The sequence below is a fragment of the Lolium perenne genome, chromosome 4 (assembly GCF_019359855.2).
Source record: "Lolium perenne isolate Kyuss_39 chromosome 4, Kyuss_2.0, whole genome shotgun sequence".
NCBI classification, from domain to species: domain Eukaryota; kingdom Viridiplantae; phylum Streptophyta; class Magnoliopsida; order Poales; family Poaceae; genus Lolium; species Lolium perenne.
In genome coordinates, this window is record NC_067247.2 from 386551649 (window position 1) to 386575673 (window position 24025).

Sequence of the window (24025 nt, forward strand, 5' to 3'; positions counted from 1 at the left end):
AACCGGGATTAGTTATGAGGGCGATTAGCGGTAAGGTTTATATAGAAGCTAAATATTTTTGGTGGGAAAAAATAAACAAAATTATAGGGAAAGTAATTAAGGGTGGTTAGCGGGAAGATTAAAAAATTATTGGCGCAAAGTACACTACTGGCAACAATGTTTGGTGGGAAAAATTAATATTATTGGGGGGAAGAATTTATAATATAATAAATTGGAAAATCTATATTTGGAACCAAGATGAAATATGTATAGTTATTGTGCTGGAGCACCCGAGTAGATGATGTGTCTCTGTTGGAGCCAAAAAAGACACCATCGAATGGATCGGCGAGATCTCCTAGGCTTGCAGCGGAGCCGATGTTGCTTTGTGTCATTGATACGTCTCAAACGTATGTATAATTTTTGATGCTCCATGCTTGTTTTACACCAATTTATATATGTCTTGCTTACACTTCGTTGCACTTTTACATGATTTCCGGCACTAACCTTTTAACAAGATGTCACAGTGCCAGTTCCATGTTTCTGTTGTTTTTGTATTTCAGAAAAGTTGTATAGGAAATATTCTCGAAATTGGACAAAACAAAAGCCGAAGTCAATATTTTATCGAAACGAAGAAGAAGTCCGAAGGGATCGAAGATGCACAGCAGGGCGGCCAGACCTGCCCTAGGGGTGGTCTGGGCCCACCAGGCGCCCCACCGACCTAATTCATCCGCCTATTTATGCATCTTCTCGGGAAAACACTAGATACCCGAGCCTCCATCCACGAAAAGTTCTGTCGCGGCCGCCATCGCAGAACCCATCTTGGGGGGTTCTGAAGCTCTTCCCGGCACCCTGCCGGAGGGGAAATCATCGCCGGAGGCATCTACATTGCCATGCCCGCCTCCTTCCATTCGATACGTCTAATCCTTTGTGTTCAGCAAACCGGTGAGATTGACAACCTCACTGTAAGTTGGAGCAAAGTACTTTGGTTGTGTTGTGTGCAGGTTCCACGTTGTTGCTGACGCCAGTAGTGCGCCCTGCCACTAGTCAGCCAGTAACACCTTCAGAAGTCACGCCTTTCTCCTACTGGTCGATTAAACCTTGGTTTCGTATTGAGGGAAACTTGCTGCTGTGCTCATCACACCTTCCTCTTGGGGTTCCCCAACAGTGTGAAGTCGGCGTAACGATAAGCACCATCAGTCATCTAAGTCGAGCGTTTTTCGCTTGTGGAGTTGACATACGATGTCGATGTTGCAGTTGTTGGTGTCGATGCTTCCGTCGTGAAAACCGAATAGATCGGTTCCGATCGGTGGATAGCTCCTTGTGGTCCGATGTGTAAGTCGAAGCTTCCAGCCGCCGGATCCACCCGCTGACTAAAGTCACCAAAAGCCAGGAGAAGGGCGGGAGGGCGTGGACGAAAATTTATCGAGCCAAAACGCACCTGATCACCCAATCTCGTCGAGTTGTATCTTGAAGATGAGGTCGTCGAACTCATGCCTCCAGCGCCCAAAGCTTCCCACAGACGGCGTAAATTGACAAGGGGCAACCTTATCAATACCCATAATGATGGACTTGGGTTTTCAGGAAGGAGAGCGCTGGTGAATTCAAAGATCGGTCAGCTAAACTAGGTAGCCGACGAAAAGTAAGATCAAGGGCGAAAGTCGCCAAGATTGTATTATCAAACTAGGGTTACAGGGGTGTTGCGGGTTGTGAATCTAGATCCCCTCTCGGTGGCTCCTCCTATCCCTTATATAATGGGCTAGCTATCAGAGTCCACCTTCAGATCGGTTACATTGCTTATATCAGTTTACCCGATATAGGCGTAGCCTACCTATTTTACATAGTCACTGGGCTTCGGCTCCATGCGGTATTCTTCGTGGGCTTCGCCTATTCCTTCCGGGGTTTGCACCAGGGATGGTAATGTTGAGTACCCGACATGGTGTACCCATGTCAGTGGACGGCCGCTCGCGGGGCGGGCCGTCGAGTTGGCGGGGTGGGCGGTGCAGGGGCTGACGGCGCGCGTTTAAGGAAGAAGGTGAATAAGGTGGTACAAAAAAAATGGTGGAATATTCTCAAAGGTGCTTTTTTATTGTCTAATTTTAGGGTGTCTCGTCTGCGGGAGTGTTTTTTGGCCCGCAAATCGCGTTTTTTTCCGTCATGCATCCACGCATTTACAGTTTACAGTTTGAGGGGTCTACAGAGTTGCTCTTAATTTCATTGGTTTCGGACGCAATTACCACTAGGGGAAGGACGTGTAAGTAGTGGAAGTTTAGGAAAGTCTGGATACTCTCCAAACCAATCTGATACTACCTTGATTGTCGTCCCCCAACAAATCCCACAAATCTTTCTCTCTTTAAATCTTCCCGATGGTATTCCCTCTCTCAACTCCATGCAACTTCAACGCGAGGACATCGCGCGCCTCTATCATCTCTCCCACGCGGAATGCATGCAGGCAAAAGCTTCAAAAACACTGAAATTTTTCAGCACCGGAGGGAATCACCATGGCGCCAATGACCGAAAAAATTCGTTTTCAAATTGAAAACGTTGGAGCTATAAATACTCCCCTTCTCCCTCGCCATCTCCTCCTCCCCATTTGCCATCTGTGTCTCCGGGTCTGCATCTCCAATGGTTGGTCGCCACTCTGGGTGCATCAACTGGGATGCCCTCGACGCAGATGAGCTGAACTATGAGTAGGAGTAGATCGTACCCGAACCAGGTTAATCGTCTTGTATTCATTTGTTTTTTGTATTAGTTTTTACAATCTATAGCTGATTCGGCATTGGTTTCGTTTTTGCATTCGTTTTTACAATCCATAGCATGCAGAAGTTGAAGTAGAGGGGGACAGGAAGGAGGACGGAGAGGGCACTGGAGGAGCGACAGGTAAAATTATCTTTGCGAAACTTACAAACTGTTTGGCATAGAATTTCGTTTTAAAACAACTAGTCACTGAAATTGCTTTGTCTTGCGAAGATTGTTAACTGTATTTTTTATTACAACAGCAATAAGAGTTCCTTTTTCTTGTTTGTCGGAGTAAACAATGTTCATTTTACTCATGTTGCATGGAGTAACCTGCTGGCTGTACATACTGATTCTTACTTATGGTGGTTACTGCATCTGCATGGTACTGATGGGAATATTTAAGATGTTGCTGCATACCGGTTCTTATAGATGATTACTTGACTTTCTGATTCTTGTAGATTATCACATTTCTACACTGAGTGCTGTAGTACACATATTGCATAGCCATCTTTCCTTGTTGAATTTGTTGAAATCATCTGAGTAGCAGCAACGAGTTTCAAAGTCAAGGCTAATTTTCTTCAAATTATTCTGCGGGTAGCAACAGTACATTGTGAGAAGCAAACTGCCTACGCAATGATTCTATACTTCTAGTGAGAACCGCTCCAGGGGTAATGAGTCGAGGAGTATATTGCTTATAGAAAGGAACGGAGGGAGCCGGAGGGAGTATGGAGAACATTTAGCCCAGTAGAAACCGGCTCTAGAATTGATGATATCTTTTATTTGTCAGTTATTGCAGGCTCGATTGTCCGAGTCAAGTCTGAAGCGCTATATTTTGTTTGGAAGCTGTCACGGGAATTTCTGATAGTCTCGAACTAAGAAAACTTGAGAATTGTTCTTAGATTCCTTGAGAGCAAGATATAAGCATGCTTGTACTCGTCACTCCATTACCGGAGTTAGGTGATGCTCAGTAAATATGTGAAATATAAGGTTACGTAGAATTAATGAACATCATCATACAGTAGTTCAGATTATGCCCGAAATTTTAAGCTTAAAATTCAAACTTTCTAAAAAAATGAAAATATTCCAGTAAATCATATACGTTTCATTATCAATTCTGGAAAAATTTGAGCCTATCAGATCACAATGTTCCTGAATAAGAAGCATTTGAAGTTCAGATATGCCCAAGTGTTGTGAAACTGTAGCCATCATGGGGAATATGCCGCCATTGTTTGTGGTTCTTCTGATCTAGATTTAGTGGTAGATGCTGAAGCCAAGTGACCGTGAAACTACATAACTTCAAGTCAGTGAAGCTGAGTCCGTTCATATACAAGCGGGACACAAATTTGTCACCAACTGAAACCTAGCGAAGTGGTCGTTGACCTGTGATTTTCCCTTGCCGTCCATGGTTCAAACCCTGGGCTGCATGATTTTTGAGTATTTCCTATAATACATCTATAAACCGTGAGTTAAATAAGAAAAAAATAGGAGTGACAAGACAGTATAGAGAATATCGTTGCAATATGTTGCTCCATTTTTGCAGCATAAGGGAATTGTTGGCGAGGCAAAAATCTCCCTTACAAGCAATACATATTTTGTTGCAATAGGAAGCCATTTTTTGCAACAAATATTTGCAACTAGCACCACATATCAGAATTGTTGCAATACATATCTGAATGTTACCACAAAGATTTGCTTTGTTGCAATACGTAATCTCTATTGCAATGAAATGACAAATTCACGCAACATGGCGCAATTGTCGTAATATCGCTACCATATTACAACACTAATGCAGTTTGTGGCAATATGTAGCTTCTGTTGCAACAAAAGTTCTACTTACCGCGACAAAGCAAAACTGTGGCAATATATATAGCCTATTACCGCGACTTGGAATTTTGTGGTAATATCACGTTTTATTGCAACAAAATATGGTCATTGCAATAAATTTCGTTGCAATAGACCGAAATTCCTGTAGTGCCTCCCTTTGGAAACCCGGCCGCATGGAGCCAACACCTCCCTCTCTCCTCTCTGCTGCTCATGCACGCGGGGCCAAACACTCCCGACGTTCCCCTGCACCTCCTCTTTCTCCCTCGCACACTCCCGTGCCCTCCCTCTCACACACGCACGCCACACACCCCCAATGGCCACCATGCACGCCGGCATGGACACGGCCACGGTGGCGACCGCACCACCTCGCGCCTATGCTCCTGAACAACCTTCGGGTGTTCGGGAGAGAGTCACGCGCCTCAGAGACAAGAGCAACGCCGTCCCCTCCCATCACCCTGCACGACATCGACACCATGATTTCTGGCATTTCGTCGAACAGTTGGGCTGCAGTGCCAACCTTCTGTCACATCTCTTCTCACCTCGCCACCGACGCGCGCTAGCTCCCAACCTTTGGTGTCGCGGCTCGGACATGTAGCCCCGCCGCCCAGCTCGCCCAATTAGCTGATGCCGCCGCTCCTCTCCTCGCCACGGACCTGGTGCACCGTGCACCGACGTCGCTCCTTAAAACGCCCCCAACCCTCTCCTTCCCTCTCCTCTTGCCAGCACACTCACAAGCCACCACAACTTCATCCCCCCAGCAGAGAGGAGCTCCTCTCCTCCCTGCTGGCCGCGACCTTGCTCGCCTTGCTGCAAACCGGTGAAGGTTGCCGACGCGGAAACCCGCCGTTCTTCCCCTCCCTTGTTTGCTCCCTGGTTGCTACACACCTCTCCCTCGCTAACGCTCCATCGTTTCCCACCTAGGTCGCTTCGACATCGACTGCAGCGTGAACAGCGGGGCGGACCGTCGCCGTCGACCGCCGCTCCGACCCGTGCTGTTTTCGCCGCCACCACCTGAATTCGGGAGAACATCCTCCGCCGCGTCCAACGCACCCGACTCGCCGTTTTTTGCGAACTGAGGTGAGCGCACGAGTCGCCGGAAGTAGCTAGGGTTCCGTTGGTGAACAGCGTCGCGAGGAAGGAGACGCCCTCGCATGCATGCGGTTGACGCGGGGCCCGCACGCCAGCGTGGCCCGCCACGTCCCCGCATTTTAAACGGGATGGCCTCCCGCGCGGCCGCATCTCTACCAGGCCGGATCTGGCCAGGCCCAGCACCCCGGCCCGAATTCATTTCCCCCCCTTTTTCTCTAATTAAACCTACCAGTAATGTTCTGTCTAGATTTTGTAATACCAAAAATTCATGGAGAGACCAAAATTGTTGATTTCAATTTCTAGATGCTCATAGATGTTTTCTCTACCATGAATAATTGCATGCATGTGCTTTAGAGTTGTGAAAATATGCTGTTAAATAAAAACCTAAAAGGTTACTGATTGTGTATTTTATTTATGGTGTGAGATTGATAAACCCTTTCTGCATGAGATTAATTTTTCTGTGAAGTAGAAGTAAATACCTTTGTTTTGGCACTACTATCACATGCAGGACCTTCCTAGATTTGGTTTTATTTACAAATCAAAATTTGACCAGAGAGCTATTCCATGAATTTTATTTCAAAAACCACATATGTTTTTGAATCCAAACCAAGTGCAACTGGTAGATATAATGTTAAGGTATTTCTGTGCCAAAGGAAATAATTTGTAGAGTGGTAGTTTATGCCTGGAGAATTTATTACTGAAACAGTGAACCTTTTCAGTATTTGATTTTTATAAAATCATTTACAAATCAGAAAATACCAAACCAGTGGGATTAGTTCACATTTAGTCTCACCTATCCAGGGGTATGCTTGGTGTTGGTTGGTGATGCTCTGATACTGGTGCGCCTAGCTGTTTGTATGTTCTAGTTTCTGTCTTAGTTAATTTGTCTAGGTCATTTAAGATTTTATTTGCATATAATTCTTGTGCATGTGTGCTCTACATGTTATTATCTTTCAGTAGGTATGCTGCATGCATTTTTGAGACATACAGAAAGATTTAGACCATTTAAATGGTTCCTAAGTCATTCTGAAATTGCAAAAATCATATCTTTTGTTTTAAAACCCATAAATGGGTGAAACCACTTTCAGTAGCTTGCATTTGTGAGCCTTTACATACTGTGATTTTACCAAATTTTTGTGTGAATTATTCTGGTGTGGTTTGTTGATTGGGTATGACTTGTTGTTTTTCTTTTTGCAACGTTAGATTCGAACGCCGCCGAAAACGGAGGAGAATGAGACTTTGGAGGAATTGAAGAGGAAGACCAGGGACACTTTGCTGATCAAGGCAAGCCATCTCTTGATGCATCTCCGATCCTATATATCTTGCTCTTGCATTATTACAGGTTTTTATAAAGTGCATGTCTTTTAATTTTCATGTCGGTGGTTAGTGCCACCCGGAGTTTTATTAATCCACCCTTAGAGTGCAGCCCTCGTTGTTACCTACTGACCACATCTTTATTAGTGATATGGTGCTGATCACGTTGTCATCCTTGTCGCCATTTTTCGAAGAAGAATTGGACTATAGGTTGGGAGCCCTGGAGAAATGATTATGAAAATGTTTTCCTGAAAAGAAGTTTTCGAAAACCTTGGAATGGGGTATCACTGCTCAAGTGTGGGTTTATGAAAGGAAAGATGATTATGGAAAGAATATTTGCTGGAGGCAAGTGGAGAAAAGAAAATGTTTTCAAAAACTTTAGCGCCTAAGTACTCACTCGGACTGAAAGACAGTACGACCACATTACCCCATAGTGGGCACGGGACGTAGCATAGTAGTTTGTATCGCCTTAGTTTGGGTCCTGCAAGTGTAAGAGGTAGTCCGACCATGGACACCTATCGACCGTGGCCTTCCTGACGAACTGGGAACGCCTTTCCATTGCGTACCGATGGCAGGGGTACAACCTAGCTCCCATTGAATAATGCCCCGCAGTCGGTCGCGGCATTCCGGAGGATCGAGCTGGTCGGGGAATTTGCTATTCCCAGGTAAACGACCCCTCAGACTCTGGTGTTGGGAGGTACAACTCTAGGCGGCATGTCTTAGGCTAAGGCGAGCAGGCGAAAAACTGCGATCGGGTATTTGTCGTGGTATATGTTGTTATGCAGGGATGATGCCCACACGATGAGTATCCGGATCTTGTGGGGAAAGTGTACAACCTCTACAGAGTGAAAACTATTCGAATAGTCGTGTCCGCGGTTATGGACGATCGGGAATGCTGTTGCTTAGCCTGAAGAGTTTTTGTTTTATAAAAAGGGTTTCTAAAAATTGTTTTGGGAAAGTGCTGCCAGTGGGACTGGAGGAAATGTACCTGAGAGGTACGGTGGAAAGTTGGTACAGTTGTTTGGCCGTTTCGAGGGCCAGAAAAATAAATTGGGTCACCCTTACCTATTAGTCTTCAAATGATAATTGTTACAAAAAGATTTTCAACAAAATTATAGAGATATCTTATTCTCGAGAGAAACTCTCTCTCGCTCTTTGTCGCCTTAGTTAGTGCCTGTTCCTTGCGACCGCCATATTTCTCTCTAAGGTGGTTTACGAGTACATTCAAACGTACTCATTGGCATTGTTGTCCTGGCTATTTACTTGGCCAGACTTGGAAGAGGAGTACCACGAAGAAGAAAAGTACGACGCCGAAGACGCGAACTAGGACGCTCTCCCAGTAGGGTAAATGCCTGACTTGGGTTCCGCCGTTGTTTGGAGTCAAATAAATTCCGCTGCTGTTTGTTGAACTACGGCCTGGATGACCTATGATGTAAGACTTCCGTAATATCTGTAATTCGGTACTGTAATGGATGATGTAATCTGATATCAGTTCGGTTATGTATTCACGATGGAATGATCTTGGGATCGTGAAATTGTATGCATAACAGGAGTTCTGGACTGGTAAGTCCGGGCACCACATTAACATTCCAAAATAGTAAGTTTTGGGATGTTACAGAAAAATAATTGTAATCTAGGCCCTTGGGGCCTCTCCGTGTTCAAAAAAAAGTAGGTGCGAGTGTTGGCACATGATTCTCTAGAAAATGAGCCGTATGCGATTTATTGGACATGGCACACGGCCTGTAAATTTTGCATTTATTTTGTGTGTGTCTGAATGGGAAGGTTGCATGGCCCGTTGTCCTAGTGATTCACACACGTTTTTGGGTCGCAACCGCAGTAGATGGGCTTAGGAGGCGTGCAGCCTTCGTTCCCGCACACAATCTCCTTGCAGCACAAAATGGACTGGCAGTACCGGGGGCCGGCATTCGAGCAGCACTTGCACTGTCCGCAGTTCCTAAACGTCCCGAAGATTGCAGGCTCCGACGGCCGCCACTGCCCCTTCGACGTCGGCGGCTCCCACACTGGCACCAAATCAGCGGCGTAGTCCTCCACGCTTCCGCCTGCTTAATTAGTTTCCATCATCACTCATCAGCACTTGTATTCTGCAGCCGTATGCCCGTATCTACCATCTAGGTATATGCCTGTTTCAGATTTTTCAGTAAACATAATTTTTTCGTTTGACGTACTATACCTGCAAGGGTGTTGCACAGAAGGGAGAGGAGCACGACGCTGAAGAAATTCACTGTGAGGCCGCAGGCCATGGTTGTCCGGCAGAGGAAGAAAAGGGTCTGTTGCTATGATCTTTCTGAAGGGCTACTCTGAAGATGATCTTGTGGGGCAGTACATGAGTCAATTTATATGCATGGAAGGGCTGCTTGTGTGAGACTGTGCATTCATTTTATACATTTTATTTATTAATTGCATTGAATTCATGCTTGTGTGATAAGTTTCTACGATAGGGTCGTATGACAGGATCCTACGGCGCTGATACGCTCCTAACGGTCCATTACTCCATAGCCAAAAAGAAAAGAAAATACCGCCTATTATTTCAACTCAAAAGGTTTCCGGCGTTGATTCATGTTTCAAAAACCGTACCACCTACTCCTTATGCCACTTTATTGGAGCATTATTATTGTTTTGAGATTGGTGCCACGTGACTTGCACAATATTTACCGCAACATTTTTCTGAATTGTGGATACACTGAAGGAAAACCTGCAAGTCAAATGCAAATTTTTTTGGCCACATGGCATACTCGCAAATCGGCGGATGGCCTGAAAAGAGTTGAAACCGAGACTAGCTAGAATTACACTTTAGAGTAATACGCGAATGTAGAACTGGGTAGTGAATCCCATTTTATATTTCTATTGATTTCGCTTGGGTCAAGATACTGACGCACATCTAAGCCTACACACTCATAGGCCGTCTAGCAGATAACCAAGCATGTAGGCTATCACGATCTTGCTCCGGTCACGCTCAACCTTGGGGTACAACGGTGGCACGTTCATCCATGGCGCTAGCATGCGGTCTTTGCAGTTCTCTAGGCTCATAATCCCATCCACGTACAGGCTGGAGAGTTTTTTAAAGTAGCAGTTGTTCAGACAACTGTTGACGATGACGGCGAGGGTGTTGGTCGATGTGGTGTAGTCGTTCATGCAACCGTGGTAGGCATCGCTCTCTGCACGGGAGAGTGATTTGTTTTGTTGGAGCTGAATCCTCAAATCCTGAAGGGTGCCGCTGTAGGAATCTATGGCCTGGTTCGCGGCGAGGATGGCATACACGGTGGTCTCCTCTGTGTGCGATGGGGAGGGGTCGATGCCACCACGCTGCATCGCGTCGATGCAGTTATCATACATGAACTTTGTTCCGTGTGCGCTGCTGCAGGCGACCGTCATGCTAACGTGCAGCACGTTGGGGCAAAGGAGGCGGGCGGCGGCCATGTAGAGGGGTGCAAGGATGACGAGGAGGGTAAGGATCACCTTCATGGCTGATATGCCTTGGATGTTCTCTCTGTGTGGTCGAGCATGCCTTGCACTGTTGTATTTGTAGCACGGACACATTAATTATCAAATATTATTGTAATGATATGGCTATTTATTGGTTAGATTTGGTAAAAGATTATGGACTTGACGTGTGTCAAGTTATGCTGACAAGCGCACATCTACATGATGACAAATAATCATAAATGTAAAAATAGAAACAAAATATGTCATTAATATCTAGAAGATTTTCTAAAGGAGTGTTTGACTACCAGACACACGGCTTGCCAGCACCCCTCGCCGTGGCCTCGCCGTGGCGGATGCAGGAAAAAAATAGAGGGTGAACACATCTTCTAATTTTTTTACGGTACCGCAATTGTGATAAAAGTTTGCCAAATAAAGAATAATTCGTGTTCCTGAATGTAATAAAAAAGGTGATTTTTTTTGACATGTAAGTGTCTGTGTTCTTTGTCTACATGTAAAATTTTGTGGACAAAGTGCAAATACATTAAAGAAGATATTGTATGTTCTTTGTCTGTGTTCTTTTTTACGGTCACCCTCTAACATTAAAGAATATATTGTATGTGATCTAAGCTCGCACTATACATTACCTTCCTTCCCACCAACACCACGTATACTTTATCATTTTGGCAAACCGTTAGCTGAAATGCTCAGCCGCTATGCTTAGGTTGTACAACACTCAACAAAGACAATTCATACATTATCTTGCTTTTTTTCCATACTAATACAGTACTGGAAGCTAGAGTTCATGGTTGTTCGCTGATTATTTGCTTGATGCATCTGTTGCAGAGGCTGAGGCGATTTGTGCTACTTTAGCTGCTGTAAAGGCCAGGCAAGCGAATGGTGAGTTGGAGCATTCAGCTGACAGAGAGCAGTCTTCAGATACCCCACCAAATGTGAAGTAACGTAGCCTCATCAAACTTGATATTGCTCTTGCAAATAATTCAACGCCACCTCATGTGGTTTGGCGACACCGTAGATCAGTGAGTAGAAAATACAATTAAGCTGAGTCATGTGTACTTATTGATTCTACGTCCTTCCAGAAAAATCCCTTGACTTGTTCATTTTCTTCTTGGTGGACTATTCCTCAACTAACAGACCACGCGCTATATCTTAGAGGCTGTCTGCTGAACTGTTTAGCTCAAGTAGACAGTGAGCCCCCCTGCGTCGCCGCGATGCAGCTACCCAAGGTGGCCAGTCGGCCGTGCTCAACGTCATCTACAAGCCGCGGATGGTATTGTCTAAAAGGAAAAAGATGAGGAAACATATGGGCAAAGAGGAAGATGGGGTGCAGGGATGCGTTGTCTACCAAGGTTGCAAAATGATGTCTTTTGGAAGCTTCCCCAGTTATATTTTGGGCTTCCAACTTGGAAGGAGCACTTAAACTGATTCTGACAAGGATGATGCATTCTTGTGTCAAAGTGCAGGATATTGTATTCTGTGAAAATGCAACTGACCCTCTCAAGGGAGTTGTGTCAAAGAGCTTTTCCAGTCTGCTTGAGTGTTTATCAATATTTCAGTTATGTGAAAATAGACTGGTAGTTACTGGATTAACAAATCAGTTGTTTTAAATGTTGACACTGAGGTCTTTGTAAACATCACAAGAATTTTGTCCCAAAATCCAAATAATTTTGAGTGCTTTCCCTAAATCTGGGTGAACTGTTCCCGTAGGTTATGATAAAGATTTTTTTCTCACCACATATGGAACTTCAAAGCTGATTATGTAAGAATCAAATTCAAGATTGACTTTATGTCATTAGTTTATTTGTGTTTTCAAATGAAATACTACCTCTACTTTATCTTCTGATTTGAAGGCTATTTTTCATCTATTACCAACAGTAGCACTACAATTCAAAGAAATGCATGGGCTATCTACCTATCTTAGAATCCAGACATAAAGTAGAGCTCATTGGATTGTCAAAGAGATGTTCTCTGCTTTCCAGCTTGGACATACACATTGCCTTCATGGTTCATTAGGACCCCCCTGTCATTGCTCAATCTAACAATTTGGGTCGGCATAACATACTAATGCGAACAGTATGTCATTGGATTTGATCCTAACGAACAGAGGTAAGGGGGTAAATTCAAGCATACATTAAATTTTTCAATGTATTGTGAAAGCTATCGGTCTCCCGACTCTCCCCGCACCAGTTAACGAACTCATCATCATTATCTCTGATGATATGACGACAGCAGCATGAGCTAGATACCATTTATGTAAGACAAACATGTCAACTATGTAATCGCATGGGGATATGTCTTAGTACCATTCAGTTTTTTTTTTCGAAATGGGGGTGTACCCCGGCTTCTGCATCATGACGATGCACACGGCCTTTTATTAATAAAAAGATCCAACAAGATTGTTTACAGTTCACACATGCTCAATGATTGATACAAGAATCAACCATCGAAAAAAGGACATACTACGACTACCACTCAACATAGTCTTCTAGTATGCCGCCAACCAGCCTGGCACAAGATATCCTGAGCGACCATCAGGAGACGTGTGCATCCAGAAGCCATGGTATCCCGCAATCCCTCCGGGGAAAGTAGAGCCCAAAGCTGGACCCAATGGGAGACCATGTGAATAACCTGCAAGAAATGAAAAGAGACTTTTTTGTTAAAGATTATATCATTTTAGACCCTCCAAATAGACCAACATAAGGCAGAAACCCCAATCCAGATAAACACCTTAGATTTTCTATCTACTCCTTTAAGCCAGTTACCAAACATATTGGTAATATTGGTAGGAGGTGGGAGATCATAGGTGAAATTAACTATACGCCATAAAAGCTTAGCTAACGGACAATCAATAAAAAGATGTTGAATGGTCTCCTGTTCCCCACAGAATACACATTTTGTACACCCATTCCACTGACGTTTCGCTAGGTTATCTTTTGTTAACAAAACCTTATTACTCAAGAACCACATGAAAATTTTAATCTTAAGGGGTATTTTGACCTTCCATAGATATTTTCGCAAAAAGGGGGTATGGTCACACATAATATCTTCATACATAGACTTGACAGTAAACACTCCGTTAGATGTCAGATTCCAAACAAACCTATCATCTTCGTCATTCAAAGTAACCATCATGAGTTTCCGACATAATTGTAACCATAAAGTCCATTTACTACCATTCAACACTATTCGGAAGGTAATATTCAAAGGTGGTTGGGCAAGCACATGTGCCACAATGACATTTTTATGATGGACAATGTTGTATAGTGAAGGATATTGCTGAGCCAATGAAGTATTTCCCAACCAGGTATCTTCCCAGAAGCGGATGGTCATACCATTACCCACTTTGAAGGAGCCCCTTGAAAAAAACTCGTGTTTTACCTCCATCAATCCTTTCCAAAAAGGAGAATTAGTAACTCATTGATTTCTCCTGCCCTATGAATGAATTCACCTTCTTCGTGTCATCACTTCGCGATACTTCTACTCACATATCACAGACTTGATCAGCAATAGTAATATCTCACAGGATAGTTATATCTCACAGGCCGCGGCGCACCTTCATAGTTTCACTGAAATTGACAAAACCAAGAATTGCATTGGCTTAATCTAATAAAAAATACATTCAAGTAGATAACAAAGGGTTCGTGAAAATAAGTGGTATGAACGCTTAACAACATGTTTCAGAAGGATAAATTTATGTCCATAAATACTGCTGCGCGAATTACGAAACATACCTTGGCTTAACCATGTACTCCAGAACTGTGAACCCGAAAGCAAGGAAGAGGCACAAACCACCAATAGTAAGATACGCAATACGAATGAAGTTATTTGTTCCTCCAATCCAAGATGCAGTAGAAAGGACCAACGCTTTTGATCCTCCAAAGCTATACGTGTTATAGTTATTCTGTATAACCACTGTTATGTTATCCTTAGGCATGATCTCCTTTTCAATCCTGCCATATAGCTTTCTGAAAGTTGGGAAGGCAGCGGTTCTCATCCAAACAATGAGATCTTCTTGCTCACTTAACTGAAAATTGTGACAAGAATAAGGAAGTAATAGGATAGATATCGTTCTTGGAATTGTGGCAAGAATAAAAATTGTGACAAGAAAGAGGAAAAATCCACGTACTGCTATGCTCTCGTTTAGCTTAGCACCACCTATGAGACGTCCTTTCTGGAAATTACTAGGATAGATATCATTGCCGAATTTATGCTTCTTGTCACTCTTCCAAGCTATATCCTTTTTATTCACTTCAATAGTCTCCCCATTGAGCTTAATTGTAAATGTGTCGTTGAACAGGCTCCAAGCAACAAGGCCACATGGAACAATTGGAGCACCACCAGCGGCATGCCCTTCAGGTTCACATTCTTTTCCCAAGTGAACATTCTTATACCGCAGTTGTTTGTCATTTCGACTTTGCACATACCTAGGAAAAGGGCGTAGCAATTGGTCTGAGTATGTCAACACAATTTGTTATACCAGGACACTATCAAAATCAGTACAACAGAATGTGGAAGAAAGAAATGAATACATGTGTTCCAGTGCAACAGAGTCTTATTAAAATGCAATTGTAGGTGGGGAATGAATTTTCTCAGGAAGCACACGGAGAAGGAATGTAATGCATTTCATTTGTTAATATACAAATTTTACAGTGGTTGGCATTTTTAATAACCGTCCATCCACCCTGATCCTATGGTGATAAATAGACGGAACTAAACTGACGGAACCAAAAATGCGGGACCGGAACAAAAATCTGTGGGACCGGAACCTCTAATATATTTTGCTAAGATTATAAAAAATGAACATCCATTTGAGCGGGCGAAGCATCCAATTAGACTAGCACGAATCTTAAAGTCATCCGACAACACGAACTAGTACTTGTTCTCTTTTTCTTTTGTCTTGAAATCACGGACAAATTAGTAGCATTCAGGCAAAAAAAAGTGTCAAACTGAAGCAAAGGGATCAGACAAGAATAATACCTCGACGATCAAACTTCAAATGCACCCATCATAGAGCTTCTTCTCGCAGCTTGTTGTCCTACACAACAGGAACAATAATTCAGCAAATGTTTGAGCATCACCGTCAGCAAATGTTTCCTGCTTTGTACAACCATTTCTGTTTTGATACTGCTATGGTAACCTCTCAGATTCTATTTTGTTTAATCATCTCTATTAAAATGGACAATCTCAAAGCTGACCACATAGCGCTAATTGCAGTCGCAAGTTCAGAAGCTGTATACAAACCTCAGGAGCTAAAGTCGCTTCATGCATTTGGTTTAAATACAAGAGCCGTGGCCATGGCCAGTGCTTAATTTTCTGTACGTTTTCTGCCGATAGAAGGAGCATACGGCCAATGCTTAGCTTTTTGTACAATTTCAAGCAATAAGCTAAGAACTGCTTCATCCGAATTTTTATTATGTGATACTATGTATTGTACAAACATGTAAAAGGTAGTTTTCTCCTTCCTGTTTTTATCTGCTCTATTATTGTTGACAGTACGTGCAACAGTAGGCTGACGCTAGAGTTCAGCTCGCTGAATCTGCACCTCGCCACTGCCACCTCTCTAGCCCAAAGATAGCTACAGGACCTAAAGCTGCCCAATCAATTTAGCTTAGAGATTCTAAATAAAGAAGACTATGATAGAGAGAATACCGATAGAGCAAATTACTCATGTGTTCCAACCATAGTTTAAAATAGCCGGCTATAGACGGGCTATAGCCTGCTATAGCCTTTTCTGTATGGTGCGGCTAACTGCATTAGCCCGCTAAAAGGTGGTAAATTCTTTAAATAGCCGGCTATAGCCAGGTATAGCCGGGCCTATAGCTGTTTTGGGAAGCCGCGGCTATATCTTGTAGCCGGCTATTTTAAACATTGGTTCCAATAGGCAGCGGGCTGCCGGATTTAGAAGTACTGTGTCTACGTTGTGTATTCTTTCTTCAGTATTCAGTTACCAGCAGCAACCGCACAGAGCCACCGACAGGATCGAAAAGCAACACCCATCTCCGCCCCCCAACCCTAACCCGCCCCCGCGCGGCGGCGCCGCGCCGCCGCCGGGGCGCCCACCTCCGCCCGTCCACTCCAGCCCTCCCCCGGCGTTCTCCTCTCCGCCGCCGCTGCCGGGAGCGCCGCCAGGCAAAGCCTGGTCGGTGTGGTGGCGGCGGCGGCCATCCTCCTAGCGCCGGGTTGCGATGATGACAGCGCTCGTTGTCCTCTCCCGCGGCGTTGGTGCAGCGAAGGGACGGCGGCCACGGCGGATCCGGGGATCGCAAGATGCAGCGGCGCCTCCTTCCAATCTGATCCGGTCCCCATGGGGATCGAGCGGAGGGGATGGGCGGGCTCCTGCGGGCAGCGGCGTGCGGGCTTCGTTTGTGTCCCTTCTGCTTCACGAGGGCGCTTGGAGTTTCTGCTCTAGGCATGGCGGTGGTGGTCTTCTCTTCCGCCGGAGGAGATCGGCTAGTTGTGTGGCTAGCCGTGGCGGATCTCGCGATCTGTCGCCTAGCTCCCGATGGCGAGGCGCAGCTGCCGGTGAAAGCCGGCCCGGACTTCGGTCATGGCGGATGATGACGGCGTTCTTCGTCGTTACCTTGTTGAAGGCATTGTCTCTGCAGCCTGCGTTCTTCGCCTGGGCTGCTCCGGGGGAAATCCTAGACCCGGGTCTCCCGGATCAGACGATGGCAGCGTACAACGCCGTTCTCCCTGTTGGGGTCATCGTTTTTGGAGCAGACAACGGATGGCGGTGGTGCTGAGGTGGAGCGGTGTGCTTTCGCTGTGTCGGCGTCGTCGAGTCGCCGCGGCATGGTGCAGTGGTGTCTCGGGACGGATGCAGTGTGATGGACTCGCGCAGGATGGTGGAGTCGTCTGGCGCCGTGGCGGCATCGATGGCAGGCCTGGCATGGTCAATGCGATGATCTCTCTTGAAGATGGAGTCGAGGAAGACGGCGGTAGCAACTTCTATGGCGTAGGCGTTGGCGTATGCTGGGAGTCTGCTTGACTGGATGTGTTTCTCATCTGCTATTGGGCGGCCTGAGAAGGCATTTGGTTTTTGGTTGATGTGTTGTGAATAATCTAATAAAAAAAGCCGTGTGCATCCTTTGGATGCAGAAGCTGGGGCGATTTTCCCCCATTTCGAAAAAAAATTCAGTTACCAACCACACTACTAGGGAGTAGTTTCACAAAAATAAACGAACTGACAATGTGCTTCCAAATATGAGGAGGGGGCCATTGATGAATCGGAGCTTACCGACGATCGAAGGAGGCGATGTGGACGAGGAGCCAGAGTCGCGTCCGCGTCAGGTATGGGGTAGGGGCTGGATTCTCCCGGCGATCCCAGCGACACTCCAGCCGATCCCTTCGACAGAGGGGACGTGTCCATGACTTTCCCGGCGATCCCCGTGACGGAGGAGAGGGGGGCTGCGACGGAGAGGGTGCTGCGGCGGAGGGAGGGGGCGGCGGAGGGAGGGGGCTCAGACGGAGAGAGGGGAGGCGGCAGCGTCTGGCGGCTGCAACGGAGGGAGGGGGCGGTGGCGGCTGGCGGCGTCTGGCGGCTGCAACGGAGGGAGGGGGCGGCGGCGGCTGGGCGATGGAGTACATGAGGCGGTCGTGGCGGCCCATTGAGGAGAGGCGATTGCTCCTGGGAAGAAGGCCAGAACGTGTCTGCGATTTAATGAGATTTATTTTTTATTTTTCTGATTATGATTTGGTGAGTTGACCTTCCAAACGTGCGTTTAGAATTGTTAAAGAATCATAGAAGTTATACACTGATTTAATCAACGGCTACGAAAAAATACATTAGACGGAACCTAGATTTAATTAGACGGAGCCAAAGTTCCGTGCCAATCACTGTAAAAGAGCTCTAATATATATACCTTCGATGGTTTTGATAGAAGTTGCCAATCTGGTAATATACAAGGATTGGACTCTTCATGTATCTAGGCACCTAAAAGGCACAAAAAAACCAGCTAATTAATTTAAAAAGTAAGATATGAAAACACTGCACTTAATATCACAAGCAATAAGGGCAACCATCGCAAGTAATAAGTATGTAGAAACTGGGAGCATTTTCATTGAAAACTCACCTGTAGTGTGATGTTGCATGTTTTGTCAATCTCGGAGTTCTGAATGAAGGCGATCTTATCATCCATGCGCACACTGTGAAGATACCTCGTTAGGTTTGGGTGGAATCGATGCCCTTTGTCTCGGGCTCGGGTACGTGTTTATATAGGCCGACAACGGCAAGATAGGTACATGGTTGTTGATCACGTGTGAGAGAAGTTAGGGAACGATCTGATCTTTATACACCAGATCAGATCGGTTACAAGGATGCTTATCAAACTAAACTAACATATCTCTACACGTGATAAGGATGTTACAACAGATATACATGTAGCGCTAACACCCCTCCTCAATCACAACCCTTTCTAAGGTTGAGATTGTGCTTGAATTCTTCAAGTTGCCGTGCTGGTAAGGCCTTTGTAAAACCATCTGCCACCTGATCCCCTGAAGGAATAAATCTGATCTCAAGCAATTTGTTTGCTACTCTTTCTCTTACAAAATGAAAGTCATTTTCGATGTGCTTTGTTCTTGCATGAAAAACAGGATTAGCAGAGAGATAGGTTGCTCCCATATTATCACACCATAAACAGGATACTCGTTTCCTTTGAACACCAAGTTCTCCAAGTAGAGACTCAATCCAAATCACTTCAGCTGTGGCATTTGCCAAAGCTTTGTACTCTGCTTCTGTGCTTGATCTAGAAACTGTGGCCTGTTTTCTAGCACTCCAAGAGATTAAGTTAGGACCAAAATAAACAGCAAAACCTCCTGTAGATCTTCTGTCATCTACACAGCCTGCCCAGTCAGCATCTGAGAAAGCACTTACTAATGTGGAAGAAGACTTTCTAAATGTCAAACCGAGACTTGTAGTCCCTTTGATGTATCTTAATATTCTTTTCACGGCTGTCCAATGAACAGTGGTTGGTGCATGTAAATATTGGCATACCTTGTTGACTGAAAAAGCAATGTCTGGCTGGGTAAGAGTTAAGTACTGAAGTCCTCCGACTATGCTTCTGTACCTTGTGCCGTCCTCCGGTCCAAGTGCATCACCTTCAAAAGCTGACAATTTTTCTGATGATGAAAGAGGCGTGGGTGCTATCTTAGCATCCTTCATTCCCACTCTAGCCAATAAATCAGATGCATACTTTTCTTGGGTTAGTATAACACCATCACTTAATTTTCTAACTTCAATGCCAAGAAAATAATGCAAATCACCTAAATCCTTGAGTGCAAAAGCTGAACTCAAATCCTTAAGAAGTGAAGTAATTGCTTTGTTTGAGGAGCTTGTGACAATAATGTCATCAACATATACTAGCACAAAGATGGTGATACCTGACTTATTGTAAATGAATAGTGATGTGTCAGCCTTAGATGCTAGGAAACGAAGCTCTTGTAACTTTGAGCTTAGCTTGGCAAACCATGCTCTTGGAGCTTGCTTGAGACCATACAAAGATTTATCAAGTTTGCACACATGAAATGGTGCACGGGGATCTTCATAACCTGGTGGCTGCTTCATATACACTTCCTCTTCCAGAACACCGTGAAGAAACGCGTTCTTTACATCCAATTGCCTGAGGCTCCATCCTCTAGAAACTGAAACAGCTAGAACAAGTCTAATAGTTGCAGCTTTAACAACAGGACTAAAAGTATCCTCATAATCTAAGCCATATCGTTGTTTAAACCCTTTGGCTACTAATCTGGCCTTATATCTATCTATTGTTCCATCAGCATTTCTTTTGACCCTATATACCCATTTACAATCTATAAGATTGATGCCTTGCTTAGGTGGTACTAGATGCCAAGTTTTGTTTTCTACAAGTGCATGATATTCATCATTCATAGCATTTTTCCAATTCTTATCAGCTAGTGCAATTTGTAACGTAGCAGGTTCTTCAGAAATGCAAGAGAGACCGTAGCGAACTGTACCGTCCGTATACCTCTTTGGCTTGCGTTTTCCAGTTTGTTGCCTGGTACGATACACAGGCTCGGCTGCAGGAGCATTATTCGCAGAAGATCCTGGCCCTGGCTCCCCCTGCTGCTGCTGCGCCTGTGCAGAAGATCCTGGTGGAGAAGCAGGCCCCTCCTGGCGACATGATGGGCCAATGATTGGCCTGTCACGAGCGGGAGAGCCACCGATTGGCCCGCTGCGTGCAGAACCAGTGTTGGTTGGCCGACCAGATGCTGTCGTGGGCCGCTTGGGCCCAGGTGGTGGAGCTGGAGCGCGACGCGTGTAGACACGAACAGGAGGCGCCGTTTGGGACACCGCAGGAGGCGTCGACGTGGACGACGCGGGTTCGCCCGCTTGAGATCGAGACAGATCGCCTGTCGGATGCGCAGAGCCTGACGCAGGAGCCGATCCCGGGGCGGAATCTTCGGAGATCGCGAATGAATCATCATTGGGATCTGTCCCAGGGCTGTCGTTTTGCCCCAGATCGCTATTTTCACCGTTTGAGCTCAAATCTGAGCCAGTTTGCTCCAAATTTGCTCCTGCATTTTGCTGGTGCACCTGCAGGGACACTACGGGAACAAAAGGTGAAACATCAGATGTTAAATCAGTACATTGTTGCTCCCCAGGAAGTTTGTCCGATGAATTTTGAAGAGATTCTGGGAGTAGAAGAATGGCTTGGCGAAGGAGAGCTCCGGCGTTGGGATGAAGTTTGGAGAATGGGAAAACTGTTTCATCAAACACAACATCTCGGGAGATATACACTCGGCCAGAGGCGACGTCTAAGCACTTCACACCTTTGTGCATATTACTATAACCAAGAAATACACATTGCTTAGATCGGAAGGCTAATTTGCGTTGGTTATAGGGCCTAAGGTTTGGCCAGCAGGCACAACCAAAGACACGAAGAGATGCATAGTCGGGTTTTTGTGGAGTAGACGTTCCATAGGTGTTTCATAGTTGATGACTTTGGAGGGGATCATATTAATGAGATGAGTGGCGGTAGAAAAAGCTTCATCCCAGAATTTTAATGGCATGGATGCATTGGCAAGAAGAGCAAGCCCAACTTCTACAATGTGGCGATGTTTCCGTTCTGCTGAGCCATTTTGTTGGTGGGCATGAGGGCATTAGAGATGATGAGAGATGCCAATGCTTTGAAAGAAGGGAGTTAGTTTTTCATATTCACCTCCCCCATCAGTTTGTATGGTAATGATCTTTTTACCAAATTGGCGTTCAACAAGATTCTGGAAATTCTTGAAAACTTGAAATACTTCAGATTTTTTCTTGAGAAGAAATATCCATGAAAATTTGCTAAAGTCATCTATAAAGCTTACATAGTATGAAAACCGACCTACAGAGGATGGTGCAGGTCCCCAAACATCTGAGAATACAAGTTCTAGAGGGGAGGTTGACACACTAGTGGACCTTGTGTAAGGTAGTTGATGACTTTTTGCTCTTTGACATGAATCACAAACTGACTCAATGCTAGAATTGCTAGAAAAAGGAAGATCATATTTCCTAAGGATCTTTTGAACGACTTTGAACGAAGGATGTCCTAAACGATCATGCCACCTGATAGCTGAAGGCTTGGTGGCGCTAAGAGCTTGTTTATTCGTGCTTGATGATGATGATACCAACGGGTAGAGACCTCGGATGCATCGGCCTTTAAACAGAATTTTCTTCGTGACCTGATCCTTGACATAGAAGAACCACGGGTGAAATTCAACAAAGACACCGTTATCCAAAGTAAAGCGATGGACAGAAACAAGATTTTTTGAGGCACATGGAACATGAAGAACATTGTATAGGTGGAATTTTTTGGATGGGGAATCAACGAATGCATGACCAACATGGCTGATGTTCATACCTGTTCCATTTGCCGCTTGAATCTTATCATGACCGTTGTACTTTTCCTTCATGGTAAGCTTGTCAAGCTCCCCGGTGATGTGGTCGGTGGCGCCGGTGTCGGAGTACCAGTTGGTGTCGACACCGTAGGCGGCGTTGACACCCTTCTCCTGATCTTCTTCTTCATCATCAGAGTAGCGGTGCCAACACTTCCAGGCAGGATGGCCTGCCTTGCCGCAGATTTGGCAGACGATGAGTTCGCGGTCGTTGCCGCCGCCGCCTTGATGACGTCCGCTGCCGCCACCGCGGCGTCCACCATTGCCACCTCCTTGCTGGCGGCCTCGACCACGGCCGTAGCCACGGCCTCCTCCACCACGTCCACGGGGCGCTCCTTGGCCACCCCGGCGTGGTCCACCGCGTCCTCGCGCGGCAGCGTTGGCAGAGCCCCCGTGAGTGGGGACACCGAGCATCTCCATATGATTGTCGTAGGAGGTCACCTGGGAGTACAGCTCTCCCACGGTTAGCTTGATGTCGGGGTTGGCTCCAATGGCTGCGAAGAGCGGATTATAGGGATCATCGAGACCGGCGAGCAAATACTCAACCAGCTCGTCCTCCTCTATCCTCCGCCCTGCAGCTGCCAGCTCATCAGCAATCGCTTTCATCTGGGCGAAGTATTGGGAGGTGGTTTTCCCTTCCTTCTTGGTGTTCGCGAGCTTGACCCGGAGGTTGGCGATGCGGGTCCTCGACTGGGTTGCGAACATGGACCTTATTGTAGTCCACACAGCAGACGATGTCTTCATGCCTATCACGGACAGCATGATCTCCCTGGACAAAGAATTCACCAGGTAGGAGAGGACGTTCTGGTCCGTCTGCATCCACAAGGTACCCCATCAGGCGAGCACCACGGATCGTCGGCAGAGCTTGTGTCTCCCATAGGAGGAAGTTGTCCCTCGTGAGCTTCTCGGCCGTTCCCTGGCTTGGCAGAGGGTTGGCCATGGCGATGGATGAGGATGGAAGGCTCATAGATTGGTTTTGTGGAAGAGAGGCTCTGATACCATGTGAAGATACCTCGTTAGGTTTGGGTGGAATCGATGCCCTTTGTCTCGGGCTCGGGTACGTGTTTATATAGGCCGACAACGGCAAGATAGGTACATGGTTGTTGATCACGTGTGAGAGAAGTTAGGGAACGATCTGATCTTTATACACCAGATCAGATCGGTTACAAGGATGCTTATCAAACTAAACTAACATATCTCTACACGTGATAAGGATGTTACAACAGATATACATGTAGCGCTAACACACACAACTTATATCGTATCTCTCCACCAGTTCGACAACCTGCATCACAGCGAAGGTACAAAATAAACAAATGCACAATAAAGAATCACAGTAGAGAAAACTAATATGATCGGAGACATTTGCACCTAACCTCTCGTGACGCATTCAGAGTCACAACCCCGATCGGAATGAATAGGAACGCAATTAGCAAGAAGACAGTAACGACCTACGATGTCCACATATCAGCAAATGCATATCTGAAGATAAAAAAAAATTGGTGACTGGGATAGTTACAATTTTAGGTGTCAGCACTGGCTTGCATGCTGGAAGCTCCTGCTGTGAAAATTTGGAATCTGCAAGCAAAACCAACAGAAAATACTCATCGATTTCTTGAAGTCATCAATCGTCGAAGTAAGAAGATCAGACAAAAAAAAAGAGTAAGAAGACCAGGGATGAAATACATTTGGGCTTCCTTGAGTCGCCATCCCGTTCTGCAGGATCCAT

The 24025-nt window shown here is 45.5% G+C and overlaps 1 protein-coding gene across 1 annotated transcript; it reads right to left on the reverse strand.

Moving 5' to 3' along the window:
* Window positions 1-13939: 13939 nt before the first annotated feature.
* Window positions 13940-24025, reverse strand: LOC127348133 (ALA-interacting subunit 1-like). The gene is made up of 9 exons (XM_051374226.1): window positions 23983-24025; window positions 23816-23874; window positions 23673-23747; window positions 23544-23581; window positions 18477-18549; window positions 18267-18337; window positions 14531-14828; window positions 14136-14428; window positions 13940-13970 (listed from the first exon to the last, which is right to left on the reverse strand). The coding sequence occupies exons 1-9, from the start codon at window positions 24023-24025 to the stop codon at window positions 13940-13942; spliced, it is 981 nt and encodes a 326-aa protein (XP_051230186.1).